This window comes from Naegleria fowleri, assembly GCF_008403515.1.
Source record: "Naegleria fowleri strain ATCC 30894 chromosome Unknown tig41, whole genome shotgun sequence".
Lineage (NCBI taxonomy): Eukaryota > Heterolobosea > Eutetramitea > Acrasida > Naegleriidae > Naegleria > Naegleria fowleri.
The window spans coordinates 88,877-102,537 of NW_025407973.1; the positions used below are offsets into that span (position 1 = coordinate 88,877).

At 37.1% G+C, this 13,661-nt stretch overlaps 6 protein-coding genes across 6 annotated transcripts; all 6 read left to right on the forward strand.

Annotated features, from left to right (window-relative positions):
• Positions 1 to 367: 367 nt before the first annotated feature.
• Positions 368 to 1,324, forward strand: FDP41_004728 (uncharacterized protein; the record flags this gene model as incomplete). Its single annotated transcript, XM_044708173.1, has 1 exon — positions 368 to 1,324. One exon carries the CDS (start codon positions 368 to 370, stop codon positions 1,322 to 1,324), a length of 957 nt encoding a protein of 318 aa, XP_044560765.1.
• Positions 1,325 to 1,855: 531 nt separating this feature from the next.
• FDP41_004729 (uncharacterized protein) lies at positions 1,856 to 2,554 on the forward strand (the record flags this gene model as incomplete). The annotated part of the gene is made up of 1 exon (XM_044708174.1): positions 1,856 to 2,554. One exon carries the CDS (start codon positions 1,856 to 1,858, stop codon positions 2,552 to 2,554), a length of 699 nt encoding a protein of 232 aa, XP_044560766.1.
• A 196-nt stretch (positions 2,555 to 2,750) lies between these two features.
• Positions 2,751 to 5,704, forward strand: FDP41_004730 (uncharacterized protein; the record flags this gene model as incomplete). The annotated part of the gene is made up of 4 exons (XM_044708176.1): positions 2,751 to 3,098; positions 3,319 to 4,122; positions 4,244 to 4,264; positions 4,409 to 5,704. 4 exons carry the CDS (start codon positions 2,751 to 2,753, stop codon positions 5,702 to 5,704), a joined length of 2,469 nt encoding a protein of 822 aa, XP_044560767.1.
• Positions 5,705 to 6,160: 456 nt separating this feature from the next.
• On the forward strand, positions 6,161 to 6,916 carry FDP41_004731 (uncharacterized protein; the record flags this gene model as incomplete). The annotated part of the gene is made up of 1 exon (XM_044708177.1): positions 6,161 to 6,916. The coding sequence occupies one exon, from the start codon at positions 6,161 to 6,163 to the stop codon at positions 6,914 to 6,916; it is 756 nt and encodes a 251-aa protein (XP_044560768.1).
• Positions 6,917 to 9,598: 2,682 nt separating this feature from the next.
• Positions 9,599 to 12,103, forward strand: FDP41_004732 (uncharacterized protein; the record flags this gene model as incomplete). Its single annotated transcript, XM_044708178.1, has 1 exon — positions 9,599 to 12,103. One exon carries the CDS (start codon positions 9,599 to 9,601, stop codon positions 12,101 to 12,103), a length of 2,505 nt encoding a protein of 834 aa, XP_044560769.1.
• Positions 12,104 to 12,436: 333 nt separating this feature from the next.
• FDP41_004733 (uncharacterized protein) lies at positions 12,437 to 13,606 on the forward strand (the record flags this gene model as incomplete). The annotated part of the gene is made up of 1 exon (XM_044708179.1): positions 12,437 to 13,606. One exon carries the CDS (start codon positions 12,437 to 12,439, stop codon positions 13,604 to 13,606), a length of 1,170 nt encoding a protein of 389 aa, XP_044560770.1.
• Positions 13,607 to 13,661: the final 55 nt, after the last annotated feature.

Genomic DNA, 13,661 nt, shown 5'->3' on the forward strand with positions numbered 1-13,661 from the left:
CAGGCCCACAATATTAATGAGTGGAATAATGAATGTCAACTAGAGTCCTATCATCGATTGTTGTACCAATCGGAATACAGCTGAGTGCATGACATCTTAGAGGCCTGTATACAGGTATTTCTTATTATGTTTTGGCATCGAGTTGAAGAGAGTCTATTCACAAATCGATCTTTGGTATTGGGAGAGGAGGTGTTGATGTTTTTCATTCGAATGTCATTATCTTAATATATTAATATTGATCACAAACCACTATTACATTCAATGGATCCTTTGATTCGGAATCATCAACAAAGAAAAAGCAACAACAATTCTAACACAATTCAATCAAAAACTTTACAATTCATTATTTGGTTCTGAGAAGCAAAAAATGAGCGCAAAGCCTCAACAAGCGACCACTCCCATCATCATCACTGCTGAAGAAGCAAAAGAAACACGTGAGCTTTTCCGTACGACTGAATTGTTGTCGACTTGTCAGTCCATGAAGATGCAGCTTGAAAGTAGATTGGGTTCCGATGCTTCAGAATTCTTTTACTTTGCTTGTATGGAGGCTTTGCCAGAAATTCGGGAACAAGAACCCACTTTTGAAAGTAATCTGCAAAAACAAACGAGTAATAGCAGGACGAAAGCTTCTTGCTTATCAAAATTGGAGATTATTGAAAGAACAAGAGAACAAAATTGGAACCCACTAAATTCAGATCTTGTATCGACTTGGACCTACAATCCTCGCTTTTTGTTTGACGAAAATTGGACCCAGAAAACCTTTGCCGAAATGAGTGACTGTTTTGCAATGGATAGTAGTCTTGTTCAAAGAGTTCAAATGAAACACAGATTATTAGGCTCACTCGCAGAGGGAGGAATTCAACGATTGATGCCATCCTTTGCCAGTAAATTGAGAGAATTGAAGGCTGCTAATGGAGGACAAGTTAAGGACATTTCTTCCCAATCAGAGGCCACTCGCCTTTTTGAAAATTATACCCGAGAATCAAGAGACCAATTTGTTGATTGTCTTAAAGCACAAACCAATACCATTCAAGCCAAAGATGATGAATACAAAGTTGCGCTTGCCACCGATAGATGTAGTGCAATCAGTTTTGAAAACTTCTTTAAAGGTATGATACTTTCATGCAACAAGTCAATTGTAGATTGCGTCGAGAAAAATAGTAGAAAGGGAAGAACATTGGAAAATGACAATGTTTTCGGAGTGTTGGCTTGTGTCACAGATCTACAACAAGTTGCGAATAACGGATGTGCCAAATATGCCATTGACTATATCGATCAACTCTCGCGAGACGCTTTGAACATTTCATCCACAAAGAAGGATTAAGGTTGATCTGGTTGATCTCTAAGGGTTTTTTTCAACGTCAAGAATTAGCAAGGGTCATGATTTTGAGTGGGAGATAGCAACACAAGGTTGTGATCTACAACAACTAGAATCATCACAACCAGCCATCAGTCCTAACGTGTGAAAGATATACGTATCACAACACTACAACTTGTACACACAGGAGATCTTGAAAGTGTAATTTGTGAAAAAGGATAAATACACGATTTTCAATTGTATGAGGGTGTTATCCGAACGGATAGATAACCTTGAACAGCGTTGTTGTCGTGAATGATGATTTTTCTTTTCCCTTCACCGCAACGGCTAACACACGACGTCATCGATGATAAAAATAACCTTTTTAGCGTCATTTGACGGGAACTTGTCGAGAAAATCTTTTCGCTGTTGCATAATTGAATTATTTTCATACTCAAAAAAAACTCAAGCACTTCTCCTTGAGACCGTCAGATCAAGACAACAACTCTTTTTTTGAAATATTGAGCTCCTTTTCCAGTGCAGTGCAACAATTACAACATGTCATACCTTACTACAAACAACAACTTTGGATCTTCCACTTCTTACTCTGATTATCGACCTTGGGAATACGACATCTTGGTCAAAATATTAATCGTTGGAAACTCGGGCGTTGGTAAATCATGCCTTCTCGTTCGATACAGCGATGATGAATTCTATGAATCTCACCTCTCTACTATTGGAGTGGATTTCAAAATCAAGACACAAACACTTCAAGATCACAGAGTGGCTAAAATACAATTATGGGATACAGCAGGACAAGAACGATTTGGCCAAATTGTTTCAGGTTATTATCGATCTTCGAATGGCATCATGATTGTGTTTGATTTGACCGATGAGAAATCATTTCGTGAAGTTGGTAAATGGTTGGATCAAATTTCCAAGTATGGTTCAGAGAATACACCAATGGTTCTCGTTGGAAACAAATCAGATTTAGTCTCAAAGAGAGTCATTGATCGTCGAGTGGCTGAAGAGTTTGCCAAGAATATGGGAATGGAATATATTGAAACAAGTGCCAAGAATTCGACTGGTGTGGATGTGGCATTTGACAAGATGCTTCAAGCTGTCATCAAATCACAAAATTATATTGACAATCATCCAAATAATAAGAAAAAGACAGATTCTTCGACGACTGTGATTGGCCCAGGTTTGAGAGGAACCACCACAGTGACGGACAACAATACCTGTTGTTGGAAATAAGTAGTTGTTATTTATGAATAAAAGAATTCAAAAGTAAAAACCATTTGGAATTTTTTCCTTAATTTCAACAATTATCAGTGAACCACTCCCCTTGTTGTGTAAATGAATGGTGTTGATACTCACGTCAACAATTTTGATTGAGAGGACAATTCGCTTTGAGCGGCCCGTTCTTGAAGGAAATCTATTTTAAAAAAAAATGCAAAAACTCAAATCGCAGAAGGCTTCTACCCTGCTCAAACAAGCCTCGAATGTGTTACTCCTCAGCAGCACGACAACGAATGGCATGAGTAGTGGCATAAGTCGTCGGATAGGAACGATACCATGTTCGGGAATGATGAAGGAGGTGTGTGTCCGAAGAATTTTTGGAACAAGTTGTTTTAAACAGCAAAAGGGCCAATATGGCAACAAGACATCGCTGATGGATCCGAATTCGGAGATTTATAATTTGTCTTCATCGTTATCTGCATCGATAAGACTTTTAAATCAATTGGCAACACAACAAAGAGCACAATATCATACAACAAATGGAGTGTTCAAAAAGAAGGTTAGTGTTATTCCGAGCGAGATTCTCAACAACAACATTTTAAATGTGGTAATGATTGTGATAATTTTGATATTTTTCAATGACAAAATGACATTCCGTGTTGGGTACTAATATGAATCAATTATTTTCATCTTTTATAAATCAATTGGCATACATGTCATAATTGGGATCATCCATTCACAACAATGACCCAATTTACAATCCATTCGAAACAACACAGAAAGAGGAAGAAGACGAAAAAGAAGAAAAGGAAGAAAAGAACAACAAAGATGACGACGAAGATGAGACTGGTGAGAAACAAGAATTAAAATCGAGAAAATTACGTCTTTTAGCCATGGCCGTTATGACCGCTTACTTGCTCCTGTATTTAACTCCTGCCGGACCCTCACAATCTCAAAAGTTAAACAAGGAAATTACATTCCAAGATTTTGTAGATAGATATCTCGGAAATACAAATTTGGATCACTTGGAATATGATTTGAGAACCAATGAGGTCTATGTCTATCTTAAAGACCCATTCTCAAGTGGAAGTTTTGTTTATTCGGGAGTGGATAAAAAGGAGAGCAGAGCTGAAGATGTGGCACGTACTGAACGAAAAGAGCATAAGGGATCTGTTTGGGGCCCATCTAGCGGATTTAATTATTATTTCCAAATGATTAATGTCGATGCATTTGAGACAAGATTACAAGATGGAGAAATTGAAAAGGGAATTCCTCCATCCATGAGTCCAAAAATTATTTATACTGGATCTCTCGATTGGCATTCTCTCTTGCCAAGTCCTTTCACATTGTTTTTGGCAGGTATCTTATTGTGGTCATTCACTGCAACTGCTCGAGGAATGCCTGGTCTTGGTGGAATTACCAAAACACCAGAAGCAGTCAAGCAAAAGGTGAAAGTCTCATTCAATGATGTGGCAGGAATGGAAGAAGCCAAAGCTGAAATTCAAGAATTCGTCTCATTCCTTAAAAAACCAGAACATTACAAGAAATTGGGTGCCAAAATTCCAAGAGGTGCCATCCTTATGGTATGTTATATCGTGTTACTTTTTCAATAGGAATGTTCCAATTATTTATCTGATTGATCAAAATGTTTATTTCAAATTCGTTAATTACTATTGATATTATGTGATAATGAAATTCAAATAGGGACCACCAGGTACTGGTAAAGTAAGTATCACGCGTGTGTTGTTGAGTAGTGGTTTTCAAACATTGCATTCATTTCAACATAATTTCAACACAATTTTCCAAATCTTGAATTCCATTGTCTTTACTCTAAACACAATGATTCCCACAATGATGCACGTCATTTAGACCCTCTTAGCCAAAGCCGTTGCTGGAGAAACTGATGTGCCATTCTTTAGCATGTCAGGTTCAGACTTTGTCGAAATGTTCGTCGGTGTAGGTCCTGCCAGGGTCCGTAACTTGTTCAAGAAAGCAAGAGAAACCGGTCAAGCTATCATCTTTATCGACGAAATTGACGCCATTGGTAGACCAAGAGGAAATAGCATGTACGGCGGTGGCAATGACGAAAGAGAAAACACTCTCAATCAATTGTTGGTGGAAATGGATGGTTTTAACGAAAATCATAATGTCATTGTATTGGCCTCAACCAACGTGGACGTTGAAGGATTAGATCGAGCATTGTTGCGTCCTGGAAGATTTGATCGACAAATTACCATTGACAAACCTGATCAAAAAGGAAGAGAATCCATTTTTAAGGTTCACTTGAGAAATATCAAGAAAGCTCCTGGCTTGGAAGATAATATTCCACGTTTGGCTGAATTGACACCTGGATTCACAGGAGCCGATATTGCCAATGTGTGCAATGAAGGAGCAATCTTTGCTGCTCGTGAAGGTAAAAAACAAGTTGAAATGGAAGACATGGAACGTGCCATCGATCGAGTGATTGGTGGTATTGAAAAGAGAACTGCTCCAATTTCACAAAAAGAAAAGAAAGTTATTGCCTATCATGAGGCTGGTCACGCATTAGTCTCATGGTTCTGCAAACATTCAGATCCATTACTGAAGATTTCCATCATTCCAAGAGGAAAAGCACTAGGTTATGCTCAATATGTTCCAAAAGAGCACTACATTAGAACAAAGGACCATTTGATGGATTATATGGCTCAAGCTTTGGGAGGAAGAGTGGCAGAAATGCTAATCTTTAAACACTTATCGACTGGAGCCCAAGACGACTTGCAAAAAATCACAAGAATTGCCTATGCAGCAGTCAGTAGTTTTGGTATGAGTGAAGCAGTTGGACCTGTGTCGTATCCACTTCCTGGCGATCAATCCATGGCCTTCCAAAAGCCATACAGTGAAGAAACTGCTGAGATTATTGATCGAGAAGTGGCAACAATTATTGAAGATGCTCTGAAACGAACACGAGATATTCTCACAGAAAAGAAGGAGCTTTTAGAAACTGTTGCTCACTACTTGTTGAAACATGAAACCATGAATATTGAACAATTCAGAGAATTGGTTGGTCCATCTCCATTCCCTGACAAGGAAGAGAAATTCCGTGAATTTTTAGAAAAGAAGAGATTGCAAGAAAAGACTGAAAAAAAGAATAAGGCTGAACCGGAGAACGAACACAAGGATCACTAAGATCAATACGAGTTGACATGTCGACGACATACGATATAAATTATTAGTATTATTGTTTCAGTAGTTTTGTGTTCATTCAGAGCAATAATTGCTTTGAATAATTAATGTCAGTAACGTACTGAAGTATTGCCTCACTGAATTAATGAACCAGTGGATTAATAAGAAGATACAATTAATGATGGCCATCAAATTCATCTCTATTGATTAATAACAAACACATATCAAACTCTTCTCCTCTCAAATAATAACCACAACGACGATATTCAAAGAAGTGATATTCACAGGAATCTCCTTGTCCAAAAGGATCCAACATTCGAGCATTTGTTGTTTTTATGATGAGATTGAACGCTCTCAATCGTTTGATGCTGTCAGTTGGTGCCTTTCAAAAAACACGTGTTTCGGAATAAAAGTCCCTGTTTGTACCCGTTAAATGAAGGTTTTCTAAATTTAAAAAAAATGAATCGATTTGATCATCACACATCCTCTTCTTCGTTCCGATCATCCTCTTCACGCAATATTTTCTCTATCTTGTTGGATAGTAACCCCTTGAGTAAAGATGTCCAATTACACTTGTCCAAAGTCTATGGATTGTTAACGGTTTTGATGGGCATCTCGGCTTTCGGTTGTTACTTTTCCATGTTTGTCTACGAGTTGAATGTATCCATATGCGCACTTTTGACCATTGTTTTTAGTTTGTTGTTGTATTTAAGTCCTTCATCTCCAGGTGTACCCTTGTTGGAACAACGTTATCGTTTGGGGTTGTTACTCACATTAGGCTTCTTTGAAGGTGCTGCTTTGGCTCCGATCGTGTATTATGCTCTCTCCATTGATCCAAATATTATTTTCCTGGCCTTGTTGGCTACTACGGTCGTGTTTGTTTCCTTCTCTGCAGCTGCATTGTATTCAGAAAGAAGAGAATTCTTATATTTGGGAGGCGTTATTTCATCATTGACCTTAGTTTTATTGATTAATTCCCTCTTTTACACGAGATTTTCATTCAACGTCTCTCTATATGGTGGATTGATCATGTTTATCTTATATGTGCTCTATGACACTCAAATGATTGTGGAGAAGGTGAGCATTGTGGGATCCAAGAATGCAGATGCCATTCATCATGCTTTGGAATTATTTATTGATTTTGTCCAATTGTTTGTTCGAATTTTGATCCTCTTATCTGAGAAGGAAAAGAAGAAGAATAATAATAGAAATTAACATGTCTTGTATAGAACTCAACTTTTTGAGACTCATCATGGAGAACGTTCTCGATGAAGGCAACAACAACAACATTCTCGAGTTCTCCTTCAATAAAATGATGGAAAATGAAAACCAAAACAACGAATCATTTTCAAAGTCAAACACGAGTCGACGAAAGAGAAATTCAACCACTCATTACCCACAAACTCCAAAACCTCTTAAAAGCTGTTGTCTTGCATGTTACCAAGAGGCAGTCTATACGGGGGTTGAGAGCACTCGTAACAGGACCTGTTCAATTAAAATCCATTGTCCTCATGAGAAGGAGTGGAGAGTTGGAGACACGTTACATCATCATTCTTTTTCTTCCGTTGTAGACGATGCTATTTCCATTGGCGTCAATGAACACGCAACATCAACCACCGACTTGAGGGGTATTAAAAGCACACAACATGAATAGATTTTTGCGTTGCTCACGTCGTTGCTCCGGACCCAATTTCCGCTCGGGCCACCAGCTGACTTTAAAGCGAAAAAATATTTGAAAATCCGCCAATTTTCGCTGGCCTACAACGACTTGGATGAGGTTTCATTTCATTGAAATGATTATCATTAAGCCTGTCATGTGAACTTCAATCTAATCATTTCAAAGGATAAAGCATGTGAACTGTTGCAGTGTGTTGTACACTACTGCAATAGAGCAGAAAATCGAATGGTCTCTTCCATGCTGCTCTTAAAACAGTACCTTTTGTTCACAATTAAGAGAGAGAGAGCTCCAATTCTTCCAACAATTTATAAACTCCACAAAGTGTCTAATGAGGTGGGACGTTTCGTAATCTTTGAAAATATTCAGAAGTCTTACTGACTTTTATGCAGACAATCTTGGCAATTATTGAATTTCCACAATTTATTCGTCCTAGAAGAAAATATTGGTTGAGGAGCTTCTGAATGATTATTGCTCGCTGATATAGTTCTCCATGCTTGAACATTCGGAAATTCTGTCAAACGGTGTTTGTGACATATAGTATTGGGCTTGAGAATAGTGAGAATTTGGTGGATTTAACCTTAATGTCTGTGTAAAGTGCTGTTACTTGGGTGTCATTATAGTTGGATTGGAGTATCATCACTTGTGTGGTGATGGTTATAAGAAATGGATCTAATTGCTTGGAGGACCAGTTCACTCGGTTGAAAACGCCTTTTTAAGGATCCTTGTTCAAACAACATCTCTAGAAGAATAATTTCGTTAAGAGTGTTGATCAGTTTTGTTGAAGTTCCCGAATTAGAAAATTAGTATGATTCTAGATTTTGCAGAGTCAGCCCATTTGTATTGAATATGAAGAACCAGAAAATCATCAGGTGAATCTTTCAATTGTAAACCAATTATTAAAATGTCACCAGCTTTTGCAGAGGCTGCATTTTTGATGATAGTACAATCTGTAACCTTTGTTATATCCAACAAATTATGGTCTTTCATTTCAATTTTTTCATTCATAGTGCCTTGAATTTGATAGTTAGCCCAAAATATGACGAATTTTGTCATCCAGTATTATTTAGGTACTTTATTCGTAATTCAGATGTTGAAGTTTCAAATGCAGTCCGTACTGTAGTCTGAGATGTACAATATTGTTCGAGATAATATTCTAAACCTCTTGGAAATCCAGCAAAGAGTCTCAAGTAATGTCTAAACTCAATGTCAGTCCTCCAATTCTTCAGCTTATTATGGGTGACTGATAAATTGTCAATAATCTTTCCAACGTTTAAGGGAGAGAGCAATGCAGTAACTGGAATAAAAAGTGGAGTATAGGAACTGCCGGCCAAATTTGTCAGTAAAAAAGTGTGATATGTACCGGCGATTAAAGGAAATAATCTGCCTGTTGAATTGCACTGCTGAAGAAGCTATTAATACAATAATTTCTGTGAAAAATTCTAAAATTGCCATTTAGAAATCCAAATGGTATAACTGTAAAATTACAAAACAGTCCAAGATGGTGAAACAATTCACAGCAAAGAAAATCAAAAAAAGAAATCAATTAATGTCTGATATCGCCACTTATGGCACAGGAATATCATTATCAACTGCTAAAACTATGAACATCATCAACGCCAAACAAACGAATCATGAAAAGTTACAAAATTCACATTTGAAAAATCCGTTCTCAAGAATTCGAAAGTGCATGAAAACTTCAATATTGAAAGATTATATTTGCCATGATTTTGACAACAGATCACTCAGCAGTGCAGACCTTGGTAAAGAATTGTTGAATATTTTCAAAAACAAATATTGAATTCAATTCTTTGGACAATTATGATCAAATATTGCACTCACTTGAAAATCAACAGAAATCAACGTTAAATAGAGACATTCCATCAATTCTTAAATATATCTACATTGAACAAAAATTGCTCTCATTTGATAGTGATCAATTGTTTCAAGCAATAGAATATTTTGCAGGAATAGTTGAGGTAGAAAAATTAAATTTGTGGTTGCTGATCACTTACAAATTTCCTTCAAATTCAGTGATGATTTTTGTAGATTAGAGCTCATTCCAGAGTAAAAATCTGTTTTGAACTTTTGAAATCAGTTGTTTCAGGCCTTTAGATTTAAAAATCCAATCATTGAATATAATGATCAGCTGCAACGATATCTGTGGAACTACAAGCTCAAAAGAACAGTCTTGAAAGTTCATTAAAAAAAATTCAAAAAAAATGTCTTCCAACAATAGTACATTGGACAATCTTCCTTCTCTCCCAGAGAATGAAAATGATAGCGAGTACTTTAACATTTGGCGATCCCGAATCTTTACGAAAATCTCAGATCTTGTTCTTGCCTATAGAAATACAAAATCGGAGCAAGATTTGGAAAATCTTTCAAATTTCTTTTTTGAAACAGTTGAAACCTATCTGTATAAAATCAAAGAGAAAACGCCGCAAAATTCCTTTTTCATGTTGACCTTCTTTGATAATTTGAGACAATCTAATGATACTCTCCCCATTCTCATGACAGAAAAATGTGCCCGATATTACAGAGAAGTCATTGCCAATCCTGAATTTGGAGCTAACAAGTCGGAACAACGAAATGAGCATTGGTCCTTGTTGTCCATATTTCAGGACTTGTCATCTTTTCCAGAAGAGTTTGTCAAGTGTGGTTATCTGCAACTCATGATCGATATGAACATGGTTGAACGATTCTTCCATCAACGAAATATCATGTTTCAACTCATGCAAATCTTTCAGAAAATAGGTTCACTTCCAGAATATTCTCATTTAGTGATTACATACATGATTCAAGTTCTGAAGGCCATTGATCCAAATTCACATGATTTTAAAACCATGTTGACATGGATCCAAAATATAGTGAATCTGAATCGAGATTTATTGAATCAATTTCCAAATGAATTTGCTTGGCTCAAAGATTGTTTCTACTCAACAAGAATCAGAGCTGTGAAGGATTTATTGATCAATATATTTGGAGATATATATGAGAGTGAATTTGTTTCATTCTTTGTGGAATATGCAGGAACAAAGAAAAAGTTTTCGTACTTGATTTCAAAGCAAATTGAGCCTACCGTTGAGGATATTGCACGATTTATTTTAGAGAAATGTGTGGATGACGTAGACTGTGTCACCAAATATGAGTTAGAATTTTATGACGAAGACATTGAGGATTATGTGGAATTTGAATTTGCAGATCCTCAAATATTCCAAAAACAAGGAGCAGTTGCTAAGTTTAAACTGAAAACAACCATTGACCAAACCAAAGCAAAACCCAAGCAACCAGTTGTAAACCAGAGTCTCTCAGAAAGATCCAACATTCCACTCTCTGAAAAACCATCATTGATCGATATTTCTGAAAAAGATCTCGTGAGTGATCATGATGTAAATAATGTAAACATTCAAATGTCAAACATGGACATGTCTGGTATAGAACTGTCAGCGCTGGAAATGTCGACACAGGAAAAACCTCAACAAAAACCAACACAACCATCTGCTCACCAAGATTCCGGAATTCAATTATCCAACATGTCTGGTATTGAAATGTCAGGCATTGTCATGCAATCAGAGATTTCTGGAATACAAATGTCAGGATTGGGACAGGACATGTCTGCATTTTCTCAGTTCAATAGCGACCATCAACAGGGTACAGGTCAACTGGACATGCCATCTTTCATGTCCACAAACGAAATTCAAAACAATAACCACTCACACAACAGCATGATGGACAGTGTCATGGGTGGTAATAGTTTATTGAGTGAAAATTTCGATATTGCAGATTCTATTAAGGAGCCAGCCATAATTCCTCAAAAAGAAAAAGCAAGCAATAAGATTGTCAATGAAACTTACAAGCTTCAACATCGAATTGACTCCAAAGATTCCAACAAGAAAGTTTTCACAGCCAAAGATCTTGCAAACAAATCAGCACCTCCATTGGTCATCAAATATCTTCCTATTCGATCCACTTTAGAGTTCAATCGTTGCATGAAAGAAGGAGTTCAAATGATTCGAACTGGAAGAATTATTTTACAAAAGAAGATCCCTCTTGCCAATGTCTTCGATGTCTTTGAAGAGGAATATAAGGAATCGAATAAGGCCTCTATTCGTTACATGTGTTTCGCCATGCCTTACTATGAAAAAGGAAATTTACAAGATTTCATTCAGAAACACCATTTCATCATGAATTCCACACTTGTGATATCCATTTTACAACAAATTACTAGCGCCATTCATTTCCTGCATTCTCAAAAAACTGCTCACAAGAATATCAAATTGAGTAATATTTTCATTCAAGAATTAACACCTCCTCAGAATGGTCAAGGTGGATCCATCGTTTTAGCATTAACAGACTATGGAATTTCACAAGATTTGTCCAATTCTATTGTTCCTGAATTTAAGGTTCTACAAGACTTTTCATCCGATGTTTCTCTTGAGAGATATCAAAGAGCTGACATTTGGCAGGCAGGCCTTGTATTTACTCAAATCGTGTGCTGCCTTTCCAATCCAAGTGCTGCCCTCACTCTCCACTCTGTCAACGATGTCATTGAAAAGAGTGGAGCAGCTGCCTTGGATTCACTCTTACTTTCAAACAATAGTCTCCTACTTGATTTATCCTCCAGATTGCCCTCTCTCAAAACTCTTCTCACCAAAATGCTTCATGTTGAACCCAATGAAAGACCTTCCGCTCAAGAAGTACTCTCTAATCTTTCTGATTTGTAAAATTAATATTTATTGGTTAAATTAAAGACACGATCAAAATATTTGTGTGTTTTCTGTGGTCACATCCATCCGATGAGAACCACCATAGATAGGGTTGGAAACAACTGTTTGCAGCAAAGGTTATTGTCACAAGAACGCTCCTCATAAAGAACAAAAAGACTTCCGAAAAAAAAAAGAACTTCCGATTCCATCAAAAAAAAAAATTCAAAATCCAGCAATTTGTGTTCCTCGTCATTATATTCCGATTCAACAACAACAACAAGGAAATTCCCTACAGTTAACCACTTCAACCAATACAACAGCAACAACCTGACTGAATTAAAGTACAACAACATGGCAAAGGAAGGAGAAGGAGATGAAAGATGGATCGTCAATGATCTCGGCATTACAGGACGCAATGTCGGAAGGTGGCACTGGACCGATGAAGATGTTTTCCCTTGGTGCAAGAATGAATTGAAACAACGATTCAAGAACGTAGAGCTTTTATCCAAGGAAAATATGAGAATTACAACAACTTCATCGGTTACTACCAAAGGTGAAGCCAGTATCATGAATCGTAAGCGCAAACTAATTGCAATTTATGAATTGGACGTGGAAATTGGATGGACAGGTAAATTATTATTAGGAGATTCATCGGAAATGACAGATGAAGATTCGGAAAAGTGTGTGGTAGCCAAAGGAAAAATTAAACTTCCTTACATTTCTCAGGAAATTGACCAAGGAAGTGATTTTGAAATCAACATTGAAATGGATTCAAGCTGCAAGAAGCAAGAGCATAAAATTATCAAGGAAGCATTGAGAACTGAGGGCGCTGCCACGATTAAGAAAATTATGAATGAATTTTTAATAGCATTGCGTGACGGTGCAAATGTGAGAGAAAAATATCAACTCTGGGAGGAACAAGAACAAAATCTTAGAGCCTCCTCCTCCTCTGCTAGCCATAGTAACAATGTTGGCAGTTCTTCGGATCAACCTCCTTCAGAGATTGACCCAGAAACTGGTGTCAGCAAGAATGTGACTGAAGTTGTTCTTGGCGCTGGTGGTGGTCACGTTACAGAAGAACAAAAGAAGAAGGTTGAAATTAAGATTACAGAAAAATTTAAGGGAGCACCATTGCCAAAGATTTTCGAGTTTTTCACTGAGCCAGCCATTATTTCTCAATACACGCAAAGTAAGGCTGAGAGTGAAAAGAAGGAAGGTGGTAAATTTTCTCTTTTCAATGGAAAGGTCTCAGGTACTTTTGTTGAGTTTGTTCCCAACAAGAAAATTGTTCAAAAGTGGCGATTCAATGATTGGCCAGAGAATGCCACAAGCACCGTCACCCTTACTTTTGATGATACAGGAAATGGTGAGACCACTGTGAAATTACACCAAGTGGATATTCCATACAAGGACTCAAATGGATACTTTGTAAAGGAGAAGGTTGAGAGTGGATGGACTGAAAACTTCTTTAAGAGAATTAAGATGATGCTTGGAATGGTCATTGGCTCCAGTGGCTTTTAACCACTACTACTATTCTTATAATTTATTAAAGCATGGTTTGGCAAGTGGCCAATGG